Raw genomic sequence first — 22,962 nt, 5'->3', positions numbered from 1 at the left:
CGAAAGCTTGTGATTTCAAATAAACTTGTTGGACTATAACCTAGTGTCATGTGACTTCTGAATTTAAGACTGAAATAAGGAGGAATTTCTTTTCTCAGAAGATAGAGTATCCTTAGAACTCCTTGCTACTGACAGCTGTGGGTGCAGAGTTATTGTGTATATTTGAAGCTGAGATAGATAGATTCTTGATCAACAGGGGAATCAAGAGTTCAGGGGATAAGGGCAGGAAAGTGGATATGTGGAAAGTCGGATCAGTCCTTATTGAATGGCACAGCAAGCTCATGGGGCCAAATGTAACTCTGAAGGAACTGCAATATATTTCCAAGTCAGGATGGTGAATAGTTATTTGTCAATTTATGCATTATAGGAAAGTTTATTGATATAGAAATGCAACAATATTCCACTCATTTACAAGTATAAAATGGGTACTTGTACCTGAACTCTTTGTTATTTTTGGAGACGATTCCTCTTGAGTTTTACAAAAACCATGAAATGGACGTAAATCAAAACATTCATTCAGGAGTTTGACATTCACTTCACTGCACACACTTATGAAACCCACTGCACAGTTATTTACCTGCATAATATATAAAATTAACATTGTATAAGCATAGGTTGTTTTAAGCTTCTGAACAAAGAAACTTTGGCCAGAAGCTTATTGTTGGTATCAGAACACCAATGTCAGGCCCATAGGGGCACTTGAGCATGCACTTGTTGACAGCAAGGGCAGTATTACATTCTTTAGCGAGATAGCTGCAATTTGGAGCATTGGCATGCCAGTTGGTAAGATGGGTGTGACAAATGCAAGTGGACGACTGGGAGAACAACTGCACATAATTATATAGCAGGTATATGGATAGGGAGGCAAATCTAGGTGGAAGGAAAACACATTTGCTGGAATGGTTTTGAAAACAGTCACAGCAGTGAACACAGTCTCCTATTTGTGGCATGGATCCTCTGATGCTGATAGACCCCAGTCTTAAAAGTTGAGGGCACCTCCACTGAGGCTTGGGGCCAAAATGGCAGACAAACTGCAAACTCACGCTTAATTCAGCCCTTAACAATAAAAATTGTATGTTCACTATCATGTGACCATCACAAATTTACTTCTTTATTGTGACCATTTGCCAATATATGAATTATTGGAAAAATTATTGAGGTAGAAATTCAACAATATTTTGTTCATTTACAGGTACAAAATGGGTACAACCAAAACCATTCTATTTTGCATGCAGGAACAAATTACTACAGATGCTGGAATCTGTACTGAAAATAACAAATGCTGGAGATCACAGCAGGTCAAGCAGCATCCACGAAGAGAAAGCAAGTTACCGTTTCGAGTCAAGATGACTCTCCATCAGAGCCATCCAGACTCGAAATGTTAGCTTGCTCTTTTTCCATGGAAGCTAACCCACTTTGATCTCCAGCATTTGTTGTGTTCTATTTTGCAAGCTATTGCTAAATTAATTTGGGCACTTCGTGGATCAGCCATGAGTGTAGGCTTCTTATTTCAATATTTATACGCCTGCTGTTTGGTACATAGCATATGATACAGAGGTAATATTTTTAATTTCTGGCTTAGTGCGCACTTACCCAACACAAGCCTTTTGCATTGACATGTAACACATACAAGGCAGCACTGGCCTAATGCAAAACATATGCAAAACAAGAAACAGAATTTGCTTTTCACTAAAAGTAAACTCTGACAGTTAACAGTAGCAATGGGAGTGAGATGGCAAGGAAAGGAAAAGGCTCAAATAAAGTACAGAATTTAAGTTTTAAATATATTGTGACAATGCTGTCACTTTAACAAGGTTATTTTGTCCTTGGGTTTTTTTTTGCCTTGTAAAGGCAGAGGTGATGAAATGTCTCAAAAAGTGTCTAGTTTAACAATGGCAGGGGAGTGGCCAGTTGTCACAGTTCAAGTTTTTAATAGTTTGGTTTAATTGTAGCAGAGAAACTGCTGGTAGCAGGAACAGAAGCTGCTGCTTCAGCAGATGATTCTTGATTGACTTCTCTTTTTGAAATGTCTTCTGCCTGTAGGAACCTGTGTTTGAATTTACCTTTTGCCAAGGGGTGTGTTTATGGAATTGGAACTGCTCCTTAATTAAGTTGCAGTATCGGGTCAGTTCAGGTTTCAAATATTTGTTATTCCAAATTCTGTTTTCCTTTGTTTGTGTTTCATCTGTACCTTTTAAATGAATTCTGTCTTACTTAAAGATAAGTGGTTTGACCAGCTGCATCACACCTTGAACATCCACTTCACATCTGCCCTTAAAATAAGAAAAAGTTAGTGTCTAGGCTACCTTGTTAAAACATTTTGAGGGGGTCTGGCCTGGTCCATTACAGATTGGGGGCTCATCCAGGGTATTTTGGCATCTTTGCCTTTACGACCTCTCTTAAAAAAACCCAAGGTCAAAATAGCCTTGCTAAAGCTACAGCATCATCACAATATCACAATGGAAGGGTCATGAATTTACATCTTCCCACTCCCACATTTCTAGATCAGATCCATGCAATTTGATTACAGGTGCCAGATTCATCCAAACCACTTATATATTGTCATCCTTCATGTGCCAGTTTAAATGGTGAATTTTGGTATCAAACAGGTATCACAGACATGCTTGAACTGGTTTTCACTGACATTCATAGACTCAGAATTTAAAGCAGGGGATATGGCACAGTAAACAAAAAGTGGGAAATCTGACTGATCTTTCACATTTAACAGAGGGACTCTGATATGTCACCTGTGGAATCATGAATTTTAAACTCCACATTTAGCTCACCCATTGGGGTGTTTTGGTTTGTTTGATTCAATAGCCCTTTTCCTGAAGCACTTAGAATAAGCCTTGTCTAAAAAGTCAAACTCAAAACCTCAAGGAAGTACATATTACTTAACATGCTTTACAATTTGGTATATCTCAAGCCAGAAATCTGTAAGGTTATTACATCTTTAGAGATCACAGCCAAGCTACATTTGGCAGTCTCAACTGATTTCCAACTTAGGGCCAAGCCAAATTTTTCAAATTGTCATATATTCTAGTATAAATTCCAGAAATTCCCATGCTATAGTCCTAGACTTTAAAACTCGTTCTCTATATGGTATGGGGCAATTAATATATAATGTCCTTTATTTGGTACAATACCTGTTTCTTTAGCTGTTTCAACATCCTTTACTAGCTTTCTTACTAGTATTTCTCTATACTATTTGCTATTTTTCTCTGCATGTCTTAACAGTGTTCTGCATTTGCTATATAGTGTATGTTGCCATGTAACATGTACATGGTGCTCGTTAAACAAATCTAAGAATAAGTTTATTAGCATGATAAAAAACAAAGCTAAACACAGACCTCAGAGACCGCAGCTCGGGTTGTTTCATCTTGAGCTTCTATTAGTTCTGCCAGGAAGTATTCACCATAAGTGTATCTCAATGTATCAGTCTGCTTGTTGAAGATAGGGGTGACATCATCATGATCCTCAATCCTGAGGAATCAAGAATTCAAGGATTTCAGTTCAGAAGTGTTTCAATTGCCATTATAAATGTTTTCTTGGAGTTTGCATCACAATGTTTAAATGTCAATGTACAGTTCTAAACTAAACCATAAATTAGGTATGTGTTGTGATTCTTTACAATTTTCAAAGTGCTAATTTTCTAATACTATACTGCTCCAAATTGGACAGGATAATAGAAGATCATGAGGGAAAATAGTCAAGGGGGGGCTACTTCCATGCCTATGAAGACCTATATTTTTATCTCCAGCTCAGTGAAACAATTGTTTACTGGTGCTACCCTTCCTGCCACTTGTAAATTACAATGCAGATGATATTCTTCGCAGATTCCATTACATTTAGAGGCTGACAAGAGAAAGGTAGCCGTAATCCTCGAGGCACTGCAGGAAACAGTAAAAGGTCCTTTAACAGTAATTTTATCTCCTGTTAGGTAGTATATCTGATCCATTTTTGAATGTGCCTCTAGGAAGACTAGGTATCTTCAATTTTTTGACTGTCCACTCTTTTAAAATTATCATGTCCTCTTGTCTGTAACATTGCCAGAACTTTCCTCAGGGGCTTTGCTGGGTCCTCATGTGATTCCCATCATGAACAAAAAATAAGGCCTGACTAAGGAAATTTCATGGGGTCAGGACAGGTGGAAGTTCTACTTGAATATTCTTGGGATAGTTAAAGAAATTACAGATCTAAATAGTGGCACATACATTATGAAATATAGCTTATTGAATATTGAAAAACCATTGTGAAAGTTCAGTGCCTTTTGTGGTTTCTTTATAAATTGCATCACAGCGTGGTTGAAGAGGTTTGCATCAGTGATTTTCTCATACAATAGCTCAGACATTCGAATCAAGGCTAGAAACCCTGGGTTTTTTTATCCTATTATCTTTTCTGGGTAGTTATTCAGCTTAAGTCAGTTAGAAGCCTCAGAATTTGGAGGGTTCCAGATGCAGGGGACTCATACATTGAAAAATTCCATTTCCCAGTCAATTCTCAATTGTGTCATGGATTCCACATGATATGCAATTACAGTCTACGCAACAGAAATGATTCTTTGGCCTTCACAATATCTGGACGAATTAATTGAAATCTCAGAATCTAAATAGGATGTTTTTGTTAAACATTACATTCAAACATGTGCTCATGAAGTTTCCATACAAAACTTGGATAAATAATCTGTACATTTTGACAGATACAAAAAAGGGGCATGCTATATAATGTTCGCTCTGGAAACAAGGCTGGTAAGATTGTATTGTATTCCATGCTATGACTACATTTTAGGGGTGTGTGTGTGTGTCTCCATCCTTCCTTCCTGCTTGGCTCCAGCTCCAACCACAGGCCTTTCTGTGGAGGAGTTCCCCTGATCTTAACAATGGAGACTTGTCACTGAAACATCTTTTTTTGAGAAGACTGGCTACAAACTGTTCTTCATACAGCGCAGACATCTGACCTTTTCATTATTCATTGAGGGAAATGGGCTTCTTATTGTCCACCCTGGATTCCCTTGAGAAGATGGTGGTGAGCTGCCTTCTTGAACTACTGGTGTGGGTAGATGTTGAGATGGAGTTCCAGGATACTTCAGAGGTGTTAAGCCCTTCCATTACCATCCTCCACACAAACCCCAACCGTGTGGAAGTTCAAACCAAGGAGGGTGAACCTACGTCCAGCTGAGATTCATTCTGGGCCCTATAGCTACAAATGTCCCAGGGCTGTCCACCCAAATCGTTAAGGCCAACAAGCTCCATTGTAGTGGGGCTCGGTCCACCCCACCTGCAGATGTTGAACTGCAACTATATAGTAGGAGAGCAAGGAAAAAGAAAGTGCACAAGTGGCACGGTCAACACTTAACTGCACAAAGATGTCATATTTGGAAATATACTGGCAGTTTAAATTATCATCTGTCTGAGCAACTGTCATTTTAGCTGCAGGTACAAGACAGAAGCTACAGAAACTACCATTGCTTAGTGCCACTTCCTGTTGTAACATTGTCTGAGGAAGTGCTATTCTTTCCTTAGTGCTCATCAACCCGTAAGATCTTGCGATTGTTTAATATGGGAGCATCAGTTGGTGTGAAGCCTTCAAACAATTGTTAACATAAAGTTTTCCTCAGCAACAAAAGAAAGAACAAAAATAAGCTGTATTTATTTTTGGGATTATAACACGGTTTTTGGTCCTTTGAGCAGCAACAAATTTACAAATACCCAACTCATATCAACTGTCAATTAAATTCTCTGGCTTGTTGCACTTGATGCTGCACTGCTATATCATGGCAAAGGTGTTGGTTCTCCTGCTCAATATCCTCATCCTCCTCAGAAGATTACTGCTGCCTGCTAGTTCTTTAGCACCATCATATCCTCTCTTTGTCTGTTGTGCAGAGCATGCAAGGTTATGCAGTACACTCTGATCAAATGTACTGCAAAGTCTACCCAGACCAATCCAAACATTTGAACTTCATCTTGATGATGCCTATAGATTGCCCCACAGTCTGGCTTGTGGAAGAATAAGTTGCATTGAATCTATGCTTAGAATAAGTGGTTGTATAATGGAGCCATCAGCCTTGATGGGATAGGATAGCCATATTCTGCTTCAGGTCAAACTCATGGATGACATAGTTCTGTGAGGGTGACCCAGGGCATCTTACTTGGTGGCAACATTGCACCTCACTCATCAAGAGGAAATGACATTGATGGTGAAAACCCTAGGTCTCCTATAGTTCCTCTGCATTCCAAGGAGAACTTCAAACACAATTTCTTCATATGGAGGCTGTTCAGCAACCATTGAAGGTTGCTGCTAGTCCTGGGCTTGCTGATGCATTTGTTCCTTTGCAAATCCTCTGTGCCATCGTTGTGGCCCAGCCACAAAGATGATGGCACTTGTAGATGTATCCATTGATAATGGTTCCAATCAGTAAATGTGGACAATGTCAGAGACAAAACAGTTCCTTACTGAGGAGAGCATTCTGCAGTCACAGCACATATAAATAACAGTTTACCTTAGTTCTAGATTCAATGCAACATGGAGGCGTCTGACAATGAGGGCCATGGGATGACTCTATATGGACCATTAACATAGTAGACCTTCTCAGATGTGTGCAATACAAGATATGTCACAGAGAAACAGTAAATCAGCCAAGAAAGCAGCACTAAAAGTCTGGGGGGAATATCAGATACCTCTGATTTAATGGGGATATTAGGCAATCAATTATGGGAATTGGAGACAACATTCTGTGATGCAGAGGGCACAATAATTGTGGAGGGGGCAACTCAATATGTAATCATGTTGACAATAAAGGATGTGGGAAGGGGAGGTTGTCAATGGCCGCCACCACCCAGATGTTTGGCATGTATAAGCTGTATGCCTAGGACTCAGAGGGTAAAATAAAGAGAAGAGCAGTTCAATGTGTGTAGGGATGTGGGAAGTTCAAATCTGATGGGATTGGAAGGGACAGCAAAAATAAAAGGAACATGTAAGCTTGGGGAGTCACCTAAACTGAAAGATTAATTCGGTCACTCACTCCAGGAAGATCGACCTGTGATGCCTTTCATAGTCGTTCAAATTACAAGTGTTTAATGGAAATGAAAATGGCTCCTACCTCACCCAGAGTGAGCAGAGTGGATGTTTCTCTCTGAGATAAGGGGCTTTACTTCTTGACAATGTGAGACTCTTCAAAGGCGACTGAACATTTACTCACATAGAGCAGATGAAGGACATCTATTAGCACAAAATGCTGTACGTGGCCTTCATGCTTTGACCTACTGTGTCAACTAAAAATCTTGGCCTCAAGCATTCTTGGCCACATCATTCAGCATTGCAAGTCAATCTTATTAATGGCTATAAGGCACAGAGAATGTTTTATGGTGTGGAAGGATCCACCTTGGTTGCGTAAGCAACAGTCACTTTCCAAGGTCCCATAGTCTGCACAAAGTTCAGGACCTGCTCACTGGGCCCATAAAATGTCCATATCATTATCCTATATGCAATGATGCCTTTCTTTGTTACTGAAGAGATTGGGGGTGAGGTTGGGCCAGGGTGAGGGGAGGGGAGTGGAAGAGGTCCTCGTTATTTCTGTCACACATGAAATCTGTAGGTGTATCAAAAGGCTTGAACCGCAGGCATCTAAATCAAGGCAACATGCACAACATCCATGGAGAGGAATTCCAAAGACCTCCATGTCAGGGCCACCATGTCTCAACAGTGTAGCTGAAATTATCACATTACTGAGCATCTGCTTTGTTTCTGATATTGCCCACAAGGCTCATTGTAACCATTGACAGTGGAGGACTGATTAGAGATAGTCAACACGGCTTTGTGCATGAGAGAGTTTGAGTTATAGGGAGAAGCTGAATAGGCTGGGGCTTTTATTCCCTGAAGCCTCAGAATCTGAGGGGGAACCTTACACAAGTTTATAAAATAATGAAGTGCATGGATCGAGTGAATAGCCAAGGTGTTTTTCCTGGGATAGGGGACACCAAAACTACAGGTCACAGGACAGGTACCTCTAACTTGACTGAGTTTTTTGAAGAGGTGACAAAGAAGATTGATGTAGGTAAAGCGGTAGACATTGTCTACAAGGATTTTAGTAAAGCGTTTGACAAGATTCTGCATACTAGACTGGCTAGTAAGTTTAGATCATGTGGGATCTGGGGAGCTAGCCAACTGGATACAAATTTGGCTTGAAAGTAGGAGACAAAGAATGGTGCTAGAGGGTTGCAATTCAGACTGGGGGCCTGTGATCAGTGGTGTGCCACAAGGATCGATGCTGGGTGCATTGTTTTTCATCATTTATATAAATGATTTGGATGTGATTATAGGAGGCATGGCTAGTAGACAGATGACACCAACAAGACGAAGTGAGGACTGCAGATGATGGAGATTAGAGTCAAGATTAGAGTGGTGCTAGAAAAGCACAGAAGGTCAGGCAGCATCCGGGGAGCAGGAAAATCGACGTTTCAGGCAGAAGCCATGAAGCGCCCCAGCCCGAAACGTCGATCTTCCTTTTCCTTGGATGCTGCCTGACCTGCTATGCACGTCCAGCACCATTCTAATCTTGACAGATGACACCAAAATAGTTGACATAGTGGACAGTGAAGAAGACTATTTCAGAGTAGAATGAGACCTTGATCAGATGGGACGATGGGCTGAAGAGTGGCATTTGTAGTCTAATTTCGATAAATGTGAGGTGTTGTATTTTGGTAAGGCAAACCAGGGGAGGACTTAATCAATTAATGGTAGAGCATGGGAGAGCGTTGGCGAACAAAGAGACCTAGGGGTGCAAGTGCATTATTCTTTGAAAGTGGAGTTGGACATAAACAGGATGGTGAAGAAGGCATTTGGCATGCATGCATTTGTTGGTCAGAACATCGAGTATAGAAGTTGGACAGTCATATTGCAGCTTTACAGAACACTGATGAGGCTACTTTTCGAATGCTGCCTACGATTCTGGTCACCCTTCCATGGGAAGATGTGTTAAACTCGAAAGAGAGTGCGGAAAAAATTTACAAGTATGGCGCCAGGACTGGAGGGTTTGAGCTATTGAGAGGTGTTGAATAGGCTAGGGCGTTTCTCCCCGGAGGGTCAGAAGCTGAGGGGTGACTTTACAGAAATTTATAAAATCATAAGGGGCATGGATAAGGTGAACAGTTAAGTTATTTTTCCTAGGGTGAGAGTTTAAAACTGAGGTTTAAGGTGAGATGGGAAAGATTTCAACAGGACCTGAGGGGTAACTTCTTCATGCAGCGGCTGGTGCGTGTCTTGAACAAGCTGCACAAGGAAGTGGTGGGGGCGGATACAATTAACAGCATTTAAAAGGCATCTGGATGGGAATTTGAATAGGAAAGGTTTGGAGAGATCTGGGCCAAATGCTGGCAAATAGGACTAGGTCGGATTGGGATATCTGGTTGGCACAGATGAGTTAGACCAAAGTGTCTGTTTCCATGTTGTATGACTCTATGAATCCAGGGCTCATAGTAGTTATGGCTATCCTTCTATCCATTGCACACAGGGCTACTACACAAATTGCATGCATCCACAAGGCAAGGCCCAGCATGAGCATCTAGCAGATATGGAGCCGATCCGTATCCTGGAGCTGCCAACCATAGGTTCCCTCATGATGTAGTGAAGATACAAGAGAGCCACAGCTGCTCACTCTCCATAGCTGAGAGAGGAACAGTGGATGCATCATGCCCAGAGGTAGAGGTCAGAATGCCATGACATGTGGCTCAGCATATTTGAAATGTAAAAACTTCTTCCACCAAGGCCAATGAGCAACATAAGATGGTCCCTTCACATCAGGTTTCATGCAGATCATGTCTGTGATTTCACAGCAGTAACATCCAGATGAGGATATGGGGGAAGCTGATGTATTTAAAGTTCTGAGCCATAGTGGCACACATGACCTCGATGGACACCAGATTGAGAAAATTCTGAGAAACACATTTGGAGAGGAGAAGACTCTACAGTGCTGAGGCTTCCCAATGCAGCTGCACTTTGACATCCATTAAAAAATGGTGAAGTACAATGCATCCCTGTCATGAATGAACTGTACTCTCTAATCACCACAACAAGCCTAGATGATGTCCCTGGTTCACGTTTCCACTGTGGTGATGAAGTGCAGGTATGAAGGGTCTCCTCCAGTTTGAAACTACTCTCTCGTATTATGTTGCTCCTCCAAGGACAAAAGAATGAGTGCACAACAAGGAAATGCTGGCTTCCATGGCCAAATACTCCTATTCATTATAAGTTGTATGCATCAGTGATGGCAGGTACTCAACAGAGCAATGGTTCCGATTCATTCCCAGTCAGGTGCTCCACTCTTCAGGTGGAGCAACTGCTGGAAGGTGAACACAGAAGCCTAGCCTGAAAGTTCAGCATGTGACTCACCTTTCCAGAGTGAATAAGGTCAATGAACTTCCTTCTACACTGGGTCATTTCTGTTAACATGCTATCTGTTCACAGGCCCAGCAATTCCATCCAAAGGTCTTGATTTGGGAGACTAACCTTTTCCGGACATCTTTTGGTTACAGGTCCTTCCTCCTCTCCTCACTGCCTCAAAGAGGATCTCCAAGTCCACATCTGTGAAATGAGGAGCTCTCTCACCTCAGTCTGAAGGCCTTTGACTCTCCTAAAACTTTTTTCATCAGCGGGAAGTGCAATAAAACAGTAACCACAGTAATTGATGCTATGATATATTTAAATCAGATTCAGACCCTTTCAGAAACAAAACAGAAATTGCTGGGAAAATTCAGTTGGTCTGGCAACATCTGTGGACAGAAATCAGAGTTAATATTTTAGGTCTCGTGACCATTCTTCAGAACTCCAGACTCTTTCAGTCCTGTCTCCATTCACAGCAGATGTCCAGAAACCAAGAAAAATTGAGGGTTGTTAATGCTTCCTTCAGCCAGGTTAGGGCAACCATTTCCTACCCCCAGAGGTAAATTTCTTTCAGCTTTCTAGCATCCACAATATTTTGATTAGCCACAGCACAATGATTTTTGTATCTGAGTCAGAAAGCTCTGGACTCAAGTCCCATACACAAGAGTCGAGAAAATAACCTAGGCTAATATCCAGTGCAGTATTGACAGAATGGGAGATGATGCCTTTCAGATCATAAGTTAAACCAAGCTTGTCTCCTCATTCTGATAGATATAAAAAGTCCTAAGAGATTATTTCAACCAACAGAGGACTCCTGCTAAGTGACTTAACCAAGTTTATCCCTCAAAACATTTCAGTGATAAACAGACTATGTGGCCATTATCACATAAATGTTTTTGAGACTTTGCTAATTGGTGGTTGCAGTTCCTATGCTATAGCATTGGCTGTAAAACACTTTGACTGGTCCTAAGATCATCACTTATTGTAAATACAAGTCTTTATTCCAGTAGGTGCTTTTTGGCTCCAACATTGAGGGGCACCTAACATGGATATTGGAGTCTTCCAGGACTACCATTTTGGTCCCAATAGGAGATTACTTTTGAATGAGTTCTGTATTGTGAAAGTTCCTTTGTGCACAATAGACAGACATGATCTTTAGTGACATTCCTCACATCCAGACAGATGCATCTACAGCGGGCAGCTGAATGAGAATGTAGTCAAGTATGTTTTTTCCCTCTTGTTGGTTTCCTCACCATCTACCTCAGACCCAGTATAGCACCTAAGTCCTTTAGGGCTTAACCAGCTTAGTCAGTAGTGGTGCTACCAAGCCACTCTTGGGACCAATCTTATAGGGAGTCTGAGCAACATGAGCTCCAGCAAGATGTGTGGTGAATAGGGTGACAAGTGCAGTGAGGCCTCTCTTGATATCGGAAGAAATTTGCAATACCTTTTATGCTTTTCATAAATGGCATGGTGAGATTTTTGCTCAGCAGTGGTGAGTTGCCAACTGATGGTCATCACTGATTCTTAAATGTTTTATTAACAGCACAACTCACCTCACTAACAGTCAGACTCCCATCTTACCAAGATCACTAAGCAAGAACGATATTGGGAAAACTCAATATGTAAACCATAGCTCATACCTGGCGGGTTCTGTTCATCACTTGCTCCAAACAACTTTCATGCCAGACAGTGGAAATACTATCTCAGGACATGGTGCATGCGCACCAGCTGTACACGCCGTTACTTCCACAAACATTGACATCAGGCATTTGCCAGTCCATGACAGCCATCTTGGCACCTCTCCAATACACTGGCAGGGCATTTAGGAAGCTCATTCCTGCATGAATTTGTTTAGCTAATTTACTGGAATGGTTAATTAATGCACTGGAATTCTTTGAAGACATTAGGAGCACAGTGGACAATGGGGAACTGGTAGATATGGTATAGTTGGAGGTCCAGAAGGCGCTACACAAAAGGTTGCTGCATATGATAAGATGCAGCTGCATGGCATTACATATTAGCACGGACAGAAAATGTATTAACTTAACAGAAAGCAAAGAGTGGGGATAAATGTAAGTTTTTCTGGTTGGCTAGTAGTATGCCTCATGGATTAGTGCTGGGACCACAATTGTTTACAATTTACAGAGATGATTGACAGTTGGGGACCAAGTGCAGTGTGTCAAAGTTTGAAAATGACACTAAAATGAGTGGTACAACAAAGTGTGCAAAAGATGCTGAAAGTCTGCAAAGGGGTGCAGATAGGTTAAGTGAATGGGCAAGGGTCTGACAGATGAATTACAATGTTGGTAAATATGGGGTCATGCATTCTGGTAGGAATAATAGCAAAATTGACTATTATTTAGACGACGACAGATTGCAGTATGCTGTTGTGCAGAGGGACCTGGGTGTTCTTGTGCATGAGTCACAAAACGTTGGTTTGCAGGTGCAGCAGGTAATTAAGAAGGCAAATGGATTATTGTCTTGCATTGCTAGGTGGATGGAGTTTAAAAATAGGGAGATGATACTACAGCTGTATAGGTTGCTGGCGAGGCCTCACCTGGAGTACAATTTCAGTCTCCTTACTTGAGAAAGGATATACTAGCACTACAGGGAGCACAGAAAAGGTTCACTAGGTTGATTCTGAATTGAGAGGGTTGGCTTATGAGGAGAGATTGAGTAGACTGGGACGAAACTTACTGGAATTTAAAAGAATGAGGTGGGGGAGGGGATCTTGTAGAAACATATAAAATTATGAAGTGAATAGATAAGATAGAAGCAGGGAACTAGAAATAGGGGGCATAGCCTCAAAATAAGGGGAAGCAGATCTAGGGCTGAGTTGAGGAGGAACTTCTTCACCCAGAGGGTTGTGAACTATGGAATTCCCTACCCAGTGGAGCTGTTGAGGCTACCTCATTGAATGGTTTTAGTTCAAAGATAGATGAATTTTTGAACAGTAGAAGAATTAAAGGATATGGTGAGCAGGTGGGTGAGTAGAGCTGAGCCTATGAAAAGATCAGACATAATTTTATTGAATGGTGCCGCAGGCTCCTGCTCTTATTTCTTATATTTTCATTACAGGGCACACCGGCTACTGCAGAGACACTTAAAGCACAGTTCAAACATCTGCCTGCTTCCCAATTCAAAATAATGGGCATGGTGAGTTTCTGTTAACAATCTGTCAATGTGTCAGACCAAATTAAACTATTACTTTTAATCACAAAGCAGAATTGCTGTTTTAAACATCTTAAATTTGAAACTGTTGAATGTATTAAGAAACGGACTAATTTACACCCACAAAATTAGAAAATGGTTCAATATAGTTTTTTTAAAGTCTGTTCAAATGATTTCATACATGATGGACTAGCTATGTTTTAAAAATGCTTATATTTGTTTTAAAACAATTTTCAGCTATGTTAAGAAAACTGTGCAAGGTTTATTTTTTAAAGTACACCTATTATTATTTTTAAAATGCTGTATGTTTGCAAGGTTCATAAATGATTTTACATGTGTGATTATGCAAATAGGTTTGAATGAAAACTCAGATAATAATTTCACTTTGAAAAACCAATGCAAGTTCAAACACAAATTCCCAGATTCCCAGATGTACCCAAAGAGAAAACTACACCAACATGTTTATTTCCTTCACTGACAAGCTCTTATTTTGATAGACCTGATTTGTTTCAGCCATGAGTGTACTCAACTGAGGCTCACTAATGGCTTATCATGTTGCTTGATAAATGCCAGCAAATCTTTTGTGTTGTCACCATAATGTTTGATTGCTAATCTAACGAAAATGAGCAGTCCATAATCTGGATTGATGACATGCTTTGAACATTTAAGTCTGTTTACTGCATCAGCGTCAATGCTGCCTGTCGTGCTGTTGTTTGTACTTTTGTAAGATATTGTAATCCAAGTCGTTACCTCAGACACTTTCACATATGTTTGATTTTTTACCCTTATTTATTACATGATTTGACTTCTCAATACTTGTGATACAGAATCATCAAATTGTTACAGTGCCAAAGAGGCCATTTGGCCCATTGTATCTGCACGAGTCCTATCACCCAGTGCCAATCTCCTGCCTTTTCCCCATATCCCATAATTTTTATTCAAACAATCATCAATGCCCTTTTGAATACCTCAATTGAACTTGCCACCATATTTTAAAAGTACACCAATTATTGCTTTTAAGACGCTGTATTGTTTGCAAAGTTCATAAATGATTTTACATGTGTGATTATGCAAATAGGTTTGAACGAAAACTCAGATAATAACTTCACTTTGAAAAATCAAACGCAAAATTTCAAACACAAGTTGTACACAGATTCCCAGATGTGCCCAAAGAGGTACCTCATTTCCACCATATTTCCAGGTAGTGCATTCCATCCCCAACTACCCGCTGTATGAAAAAGTTTTTTTCTCACATCATCTTTGCTTAATTTGCATATCACTTTAAATCTATGCCCTCTTGATCATTTTGTTTATGACTGGGAATAGCTTCTCCCTATCTACTCTATCCAGCCTGCTCATGATTTTGAAAATTTCTATCAATTTTACTTTGAGGTTTCCTTCCAAGGAGGACACTCACAACTTCTTTAATTCTCATTCTTAGAACATACTTCTGCACTCTCTCCAATACTGTACATTCATATTTTTCACATAAGGGAATTGGTTATCTCTGTTGGTCGGATGATCAGCTTGCAAGGCCTAAACACAGGTTCAAGTCCCACACCAGCTGAGATTACTATGAAGATCCATCTTCTCAACCTTGGTCACTACAGCTCAAGCGAGGAACCTCAGGTTAACCACCACCTGTCATTTCTCTAATGAGGGTGCAATCGTCTGGGACTATGACAATTTTGCTTCTTACTTTACTATAAGGTATTACCTAAAATTGTACACAATACAGCAGCTGAGGCCTGAGAAGTGATGTTCAACATCATCTCCAAGCACTTTTATTTTATGTATCTCTTAATAATGCTGAAAGCACTGTCTGCTTATGAACTGTTCTTTCCACATGTCCTAGCACCTCAATGATCAATGGGACCTTCTATATTGTGGCAATTTTGTGCATACACAGAATAGAGTTGACAAAGTTGTCAATCTAGCATTATGCTTTGGTATAGAACACAAATATGTTATGTAGCCTTTATCACATGAAATGCAATTAGTGCTCCTCTTGGACTTTGCAGTGCCATGGCCAAATTACTGACACTTGAGTGATTGAGCAGTCAAAGCTGGAATAACTTCCTCTTACATCTTGTAAAGTAGAAAGCAAATGCAAAAGTTATTTTTAATCAATTTTGTGTCTTCTCAAGTCTCTAGCAGATCAGTGTAAAGAGATTTATATGTAGACCTCTAGCCAGAGAATTATGGATGCTCCGTCATTTGAAATATATCTAAGGATGGGACAGATATAGTTTTTGCTTCTCAGGGAATCAAAGAGTTTGGGGAGTAGGCAGAGAAGTGAAATTAAAGCCTAAGGTCTGCTATGATTGCATTAAATGGCAGAGGAGGCTTATTGGGCCATATTGTCATACTCTAATTCCTTCTGTGTTCCTGAGTTCTTGTGCTCTCGCCCCCTATAGTGCTAATGCCCTTACTGACCAGTAATTCCCTTTGCTTGGTTATACACCCACCTTCAGGTGGTTTCTTAGCCGGCCATCATATGACTACCTTCATTTTTACTTAGCTTCAATATTTTAGACTCTCCAACTCTGAAAGTTAAGATTACTTACAGTGTGGAAACAGGCCTTTCAGCCCAACAAGTCCACACTGACCCGCCGAAGCGCAACCCACCCATACCCCTACATGTACCCCTTTTTACCGAACACTAGGGGCAATTTAGCATGGCCAATTCACCTGACCCGCACATCTTTGGACTGTGGGAGGAAACCGGAGCACCCGGAGAAAACTCACGCAGACACGGGGAGAATGTGCAAACTCCACACAGTCAGTCGCCTGAGTTGGGAATTGAACCCGGGTCTCTGACGCTGTGAGGCAGAAGAAAAGATTGGACCCTGATGAATGGAGGAGGCCAATTTCAAGCCTGACTAAACTACTTCAGAATTGCCAGTACATAACGGGAGTTCCATCCTCTGTTGAAAAGGTTATTACAATCTAGATATATATACTTTCAACGACATTTCAGTAAATATTGACTCCAAAATTCTTTGGGCTCCAATCCTTCCAATTGTGCTGGAGTCTTGCCTGTACAATTTCTTCCCATGTACACTGTAGTTTAGTGCACTTCGTTTGCATGAGGCTGCTAGGTTTAAGCGACACTTGTTATCCTTCTTTTGTGCTCATTTGAATTATGTGTCTTGCCAGCTCTCTCCCCAACCCACAACTTTTATTTGCACCCCCAGAATACGAAACATTTATCATGAGTATAGTTCAGTAAGACTCGATGTGGTTGAACAGTTTGGAAAAGAAAGTGAAAATTATTAATATTCCTCTTGGTCCTCAGAAAATGATGGAATTGGTCTCGGGTCTTTGGTGGCCGGTCACAAGGCATGAATCTACCAGTGGCGAGCACATGCATTTTTATGGACACTAATAGAATTAACTTCTCAGACTGCTGTTTACCCGATATAGGTCAGATCTTACAAGGCAAGCACTATAAACTCCAAAAATGGTCACACCCTCGGCACAGCTTGACCAGCACTTGTGTTGTGAGGGACTCTAAATTTTCAAAAAACAAAATCCGTCATTCAGTTACTGGCTGAACCAGTATTTATCGCACATTTCGAGCTGCCTCAAGGTGATGGTGAGCTACCTTCCCGAAATACAGCAGACCTTGGTATTTGGTAGACCCAAAATGCTGTCAAGGAGTGAATTCCCAAATTTTCATCCACCAACAATGAAGGAGTGGCAATATATACTCAAGTTCGAATGGTGAATGACTTGGAGGGGAATTTGCAGGTAGTGGTGTTCCTTGCATCTGCTGCTGTTGTCCCTCTAAATGGTAGTGACTGGGCTTTGAAAGTGTTGTCTAAGGAGCGCTGGTGTATATTTAAATGGTACACACTGCTGCTACTGTGTATTGGTTTTGGAAAGAGTGAATGTTTGTGTATGTGGTATCACTACATTTTCCTAGATGGTGTCAAGCTTAAGTATTGTTGGAGCTGCATTCACCCAGGCAAATGGGAGTATTTTATCACACTCCCAAACTGCTTTATAGATGCTGGACAGGCTTTGAGGAATGGGCACAGTATTTAAGTGGCTTGTCCAGTTCAGTGTCTAGTCAACAGTAACCCTCAAGATGTTGATAGTTGGGGATTCAGCAGTGATAATGCCACTGGATGTCAAAATCTTTGGTTGAAGTCATTGCTTGGCACTTGTTTGGCACAAATGTTACTTGCTATTTGTCAACTCAAACCTGGATATTGTTCAGGTCTGCTGCAATTTGACATTGACTGCTTCAGTATCTGACTTGGCGTGAATTGTGCTAAATATTGTGCAAATATAAGCGAACATGCCCACTTGAGACCTTATGATGGAAGTCAGGTTATTGATCAAGTTGCTGAAGATAGTTCGGTCTAGGGTACTTTCCCGAGAAACTCTACAGAGATGTCCTGGATATTACTGAATGGATTCCAGCAAACACCATGAACCCAACTAGCAGAGAGTTTTCCCAATTCCTACTGACTCCAGTTTTGTTAGAGGGCCTTGTTGGCACACTTGGTCAAATACAGCCTTTATGTCAAGACAGTCACTCTTACCTTACCGCTGGATTGCAGACTCTTTGTCCATATTTGAACCAAGAATATAATGCTAGGAACTGAGTGGCCCTGGCAGAATCCAAACTGAACTTCAATGAACAGGTCACCGTTAATAAGTGTTGCTTGATGGTACTGTTGATGACCCCTTCCTTTACATTATTTATGATCAAGAGGAAACTTATGAAACAATAATTGACTGGGATGGATTTGTTCTGCTTTTTGTGTAAATAGTTGGACAACTTTCCGCATTACCATGTAGATTAGGTTAGATTACTTACAGTGCGGAAACAGGCCCTTCGACTCAACAAGTCCACACTGACCTTCCGAAGAGCAACCCACCCAGACCCATTCCCCTGCACCTAACACTACAGGCAATTTAGCATGGCCAATTCACCTAACCTGCACATTTGTAGGCTGTGGGAGGAAACCGGAGCACCCGGAGGAAACGCACACAGACAGAGGGAGAATGCGCAAACTCCACACAGACAGTTGCCTGAGGCGGGAATTGAACCCAGGTCTCTGGCATTGTGAGGCAGAAGGGCTAACCACTGTGCTGTCCATAGATGCCGTTTTTGTAGCTGTACTGGAACAACTTGGCTAGGGACATAGCTAGATCTGGACCACAAGCCTAGAATACTATTGCTAGAATATTGCTCAGGTCTATAATTTTGCAGTATCCATTGCCTTCAGCTGTTTCTTGGTATTATGTGAATTGAATTGACATCTGTGATGCTCTGGACAGCTTGACGAGAGTAAGATGGATCATCCACTCAGCACAGTACAATTAGTAAGTTTGCAGATGACACCAAAATTGGAGGTGTAGTGGACAGCGAAGAGGATTACCTCAGATTACAACAGGATCTTGATCAGTTGGACCAATGAGCTGAGAGGTGGCAGATGGAGTTTCATTCAGATAAATGCGAGGTGCTGCATTTTGGGAAAGCAAATCTTAGCAGGATTTATACACTTAATGGTAAGGTCCTAGGGAGTGTTGCTGAACAAAGAGACCTTGGAGTGCAGGTTCATAGCTCCTTGAAAGTGGAGTCGCAGGTAGATAGGATAGTGAAGAAGGCGTTTGGTATGTTTTCCTTTATTGGTCAGAGTATTGAGTGCAGGAGTTGGGAGGTCATGTTGTGGCTGTACAGGACTCTAATTAGGCCACTGTTGGAATATTGCGTGCAATTCTGGTCTCCTTCCTATCGGAAAGATGTTGTGAAACTTGAAAGGGTTCAGAAAAGATTTACAAGGATGTTGCCAGAATTGGAGGATTTGAGCTGTAGGGAGAGGCTGAAAAGGCTGGGGATGTTTTCCCTGGAGCTTTGGAGGCTGAGAGGTGGCCTTATAGAGGTTTACAAAATTATGAGGGGCATGGATCGGGTAAATAGGCAAAGTCTTTTCCATGGGGTCGGGGAGTCCAGAACTAGAGGGCATAGGTTTAGGGAGGGAGGGAAACAATATGAAAGAGACCTATAGGGCAACTTTTTCACACAGAGAGTGGTATGTGTATGGAATGAGCTGCCAGAGGAAGTAGTGGAGGTTGGTACAATTGTAACATTTAAGTGGCATTTGGATGGGTATATGAATAGGAAGGGTTTGGAGGGATATGGGCTGGGTGCTGGCAGGTGGGGCTAGATTGGGTTAGGATATCTGGTTGACATGGACGGGTTGGAGTGAAGGGTCTGTTTCCATGCTGTACATCTCTGTGACTCTATGACACTTCTGCCTAAGATTGTTGCAAATGCATCGGTTTGTCCTTTCCAACTGATGTGCTAAGATCCACCATCAGTGAGGATGGGGTCATTTGTGGAGACTTTTCCTTTCATGCACTGCTCAATTGTCCACCACTATGACTGTGCAGCTTAGGTGCGACTGATAGACTGTGATCACTTAGCATTGTCTATCAGTTGCTGCTTATAATATTTGGAATGCAGTAGTCCTGAGCTATAGCTTCATCGTGTTTTTAGCTATACCTGGTGCTACTCCTGGCATGCCCTCCTCACACTTCATTGAACAGGGTTGCTCCCCTCGGTGGATGGTATCGATAGATAGAGAGAAATGCCAAGACATAGAGTTGCAGGTGAGGTTGAATGTAATTCTGCTGTTGCTGCTGCTGATTTTACACAAAACCTCGCAGATGCCCCCAGTTTGGAATTACTTCATTTGTGTGAAATTTATTTCATTTTTCATGGTGGTAGAGCCAGACAACACAATGAAAATTATCCCCAGCGTGAAGAGACGACTATGTTTCCACAAAGACTGTGCAATTGTCACTTGTACTGATACTGTCATGGACAAATGCATCTACAGCAGATAGATCAGTGATGATGCAGACAAGTATGTTTTTTCCTCTTGTTGATTTCCTCACCATCTGCTTCAGACTCAGTCTAGCAGTTATGTCCTTTAGGGCTCAACCAGCTCAGTCAATAGTGGTGCTACCAAGCCACTCTTGGGACCAAATCTCAAAGGGGGTCTCAGCAAAATGAGCTACAGCAAGATGCATGGCAGAATAGGGTGACAAGTGCAGTGAGGCCCCTCTCGACATCAGGAGAAACTCGCAACACCTTTTATGCTTTTCAGAAATACTGTGATGAGCGTCTTGCTAGGCAGTAGCAAATTGCCAACTGACAATCATCATTGATTCTTAAATGCTTTATCAACAGCACAACTCACCTCATTTATATTCATCATCCCATCTTACCATGCTTACTAAACAAGCACAACATTGGGAAAACTCAATAAGCAAACACAGTGCATACCTGGTTCATCACTTGCTCCAAACAACTTCCATGATGAACACATGGAAATACCATCTAAGGGCACGATGCATGGGACCCAGATGCACAAAGCAACAAAATCTTTGCAGGGTCAAAACAGCTATGTTTGAGTTAACTGTCATTTCTAGTACCTAGGTTGGTGCTGGGCACTCTGTCAGGTCTCATTCCTTTCTGAATTTTGAGTGATTTTTGATACAACGGCCTGTTAGGCCATTCAAAGGGCAGTTAAAATTCAATCCCATTATGGCAGAATCACATGTAAGCCAGACAAGTTAAGGACAACATTTTTAAACTTTTAATTTCCACTTTTTATGGAATTCAAATTCTACCATCTGTCATGATGGAAATTGAACTCTGATCACCAGATTGTTACCTAATCCAATTACAATATTTCTACGTTGTCACCTCCCCAGCTGTTCAGTAACTTGTGAATTCTAAAGAATGCTTGTATATATTAATATTTTATATACTGAAAGCCACAGTACATGTTTGTTTAAAAAATGCATAATGAATCTGAAGATAAATATCAATATGTACACAGTGTGCTAGTTTGCGAATTTGGCCCTGCATTGTCAAAAATGGATTTGGCTCATACAAAGTCAGGCTTACAGGATAAAAAAAAATCAAAAATAAATTGTCTTCAGCATTTTCCCCAAACCCATGTTCAACATCATGAATTGGACTTTAATTGAACTAATTGGTTAATGTGAATTCAAATCCTGCGTGAAACATTCTTTAGGGAAGTATTTAGCGCCCTCTGCAGATGACTATCAGAATAATCACAATAAGAACCCAAAGTAAGCACAGCACAGAATATTTTAAATAGAAATGTCAACAATATTCTTCTTACAAATTTACCAACATAAAAGTGTGCGTTCTATTCTTGGAACCACAAACTACAAATCACCATGTCTCCTCAAATTTTCCCTGTGTCCACATAATTTCCTGTGTCTACAGAACGGCAAAAGAAGAAGGATCCTAATATCCATGTAGAAACATTCTTCTTCACATCATTGTAGTCTAGTTAATCATCTGAAAATTCAGTTCATGTAAACTTGCTTAAAACTACTGCCCAATCTTCATTTTTTCTTGTGGCTATTTTATGAAACCTGAATGCATTGAAACATGTTTTCCACAATCACTACGCAATCAAATTGGTAATGGCTTCAGAAATATATATGTACGTCGACACTTTTATCATATAGTCTTAGTGAAAACTTTCATAAAATATACTTGCACTAAAGTGTAATGTATGTTTAAAATTTAAAAACATTAGTTTAAAAACATCTTCAGAATGTATGTGGCAGAAAAGAATGAAGATATCTTGTTTAAAAAAAAACTAACAGGGTCCTTTAGCAAATTGAAACAGACTTCAGTGACTAACCACAGAGTTCAGCATTTGCAAGTACCAAGCAAACAAATGGACATTGTCCACGATGGAACAATATTAACTCCATCACTTGGGGCAAACATAAGAAAATTCGAGGCGAAAGTGGGAACTGTAGATGCTGGAGATTAGAGTTGAGAGTATGGTGCTGGAAAAGCACAGCAGATCAGGCAGCATCCAAAGAGCAAGAGAATCAATGTTTTGGGCGAAAGCCATTCATCAGGAATGAGGCTAGAAAATTCTGTCATGACTGTGATTTTGCATTTATGCTGTTTAGAAAGGATGGGAGAGGCAAAGAAACACTGAAGATTGTGACATGAGTAGGTTATTCAGCTCTTTGAGCCTGCTCCATCATTCAATAGGTTCATAGTTGATTAGCCAACTCAGTACTCTGTTTCTATTTTCTCCCCATACCTTTAGCTCAAAGAACTATATCTAACTCCTTCTTGAAAACATTCAATAGTTTGACCTCAACCAATTTTCATAGCAGAGAAAGATATCAGGCAATGACAAAAAAAATTATAACAAGTAACAGCAAGCAGAATACTGTTGGGTGTGCAAATGATTTACCAGAAAAAATTGAAGGAAGAGATACTGGAAGGATGAGGTTTTATCTGTTCAGAAATATCACAGGAATGTCATTAGGCTTTGAATAAAGCAGAATGAAGGTCAAAAATGAGAAAACAGCTTCTTCAGC

General features: G+C 40.8%; 1 protein-coding gene across 1 annotated transcript in view; it reads right to left on the bottom strand.

The window, feature by feature from the left end:
- The window catches only part of cfap61 (cilia and flagella associated protein 61), a 236,030-nt gene that overhangs the window by 181,695 nt on the left and 31,373 nt on the right, over positions 1 to 22,962 (bottom strand). Inside the window, exons 6-7 of the mRNA XM_060831159.1 lie at positions 3,351 to 3,483; positions 436 to 577 (exon numbers count right to left, since the gene is read on the bottom strand). Coding sequence (XP_060687142.1) covers positions 436 to 577; positions 3,351 to 3,483 — 275 coding nt within the window. The remainder of the gene's footprint in view (positions 1 to 435; positions 578 to 3,350; positions 3,484 to 22,962) is intronic.

Source organism: Hemiscyllium ocellatum, chromosome 10 (assembly GCF_020745735.1).
Source record: "Hemiscyllium ocellatum isolate sHemOce1 chromosome 10, sHemOce1.pat.X.cur, whole genome shotgun sequence".
Taxonomy (NCBI): domain Eukaryota; kingdom Metazoa; phylum Chordata; class Chondrichthyes; order Orectolobiformes; family Hemiscylliidae; genus Hemiscyllium; species Hemiscyllium ocellatum.
This window is presented reverse-complemented; position numbering and strand designations above follow the sequence as displayed.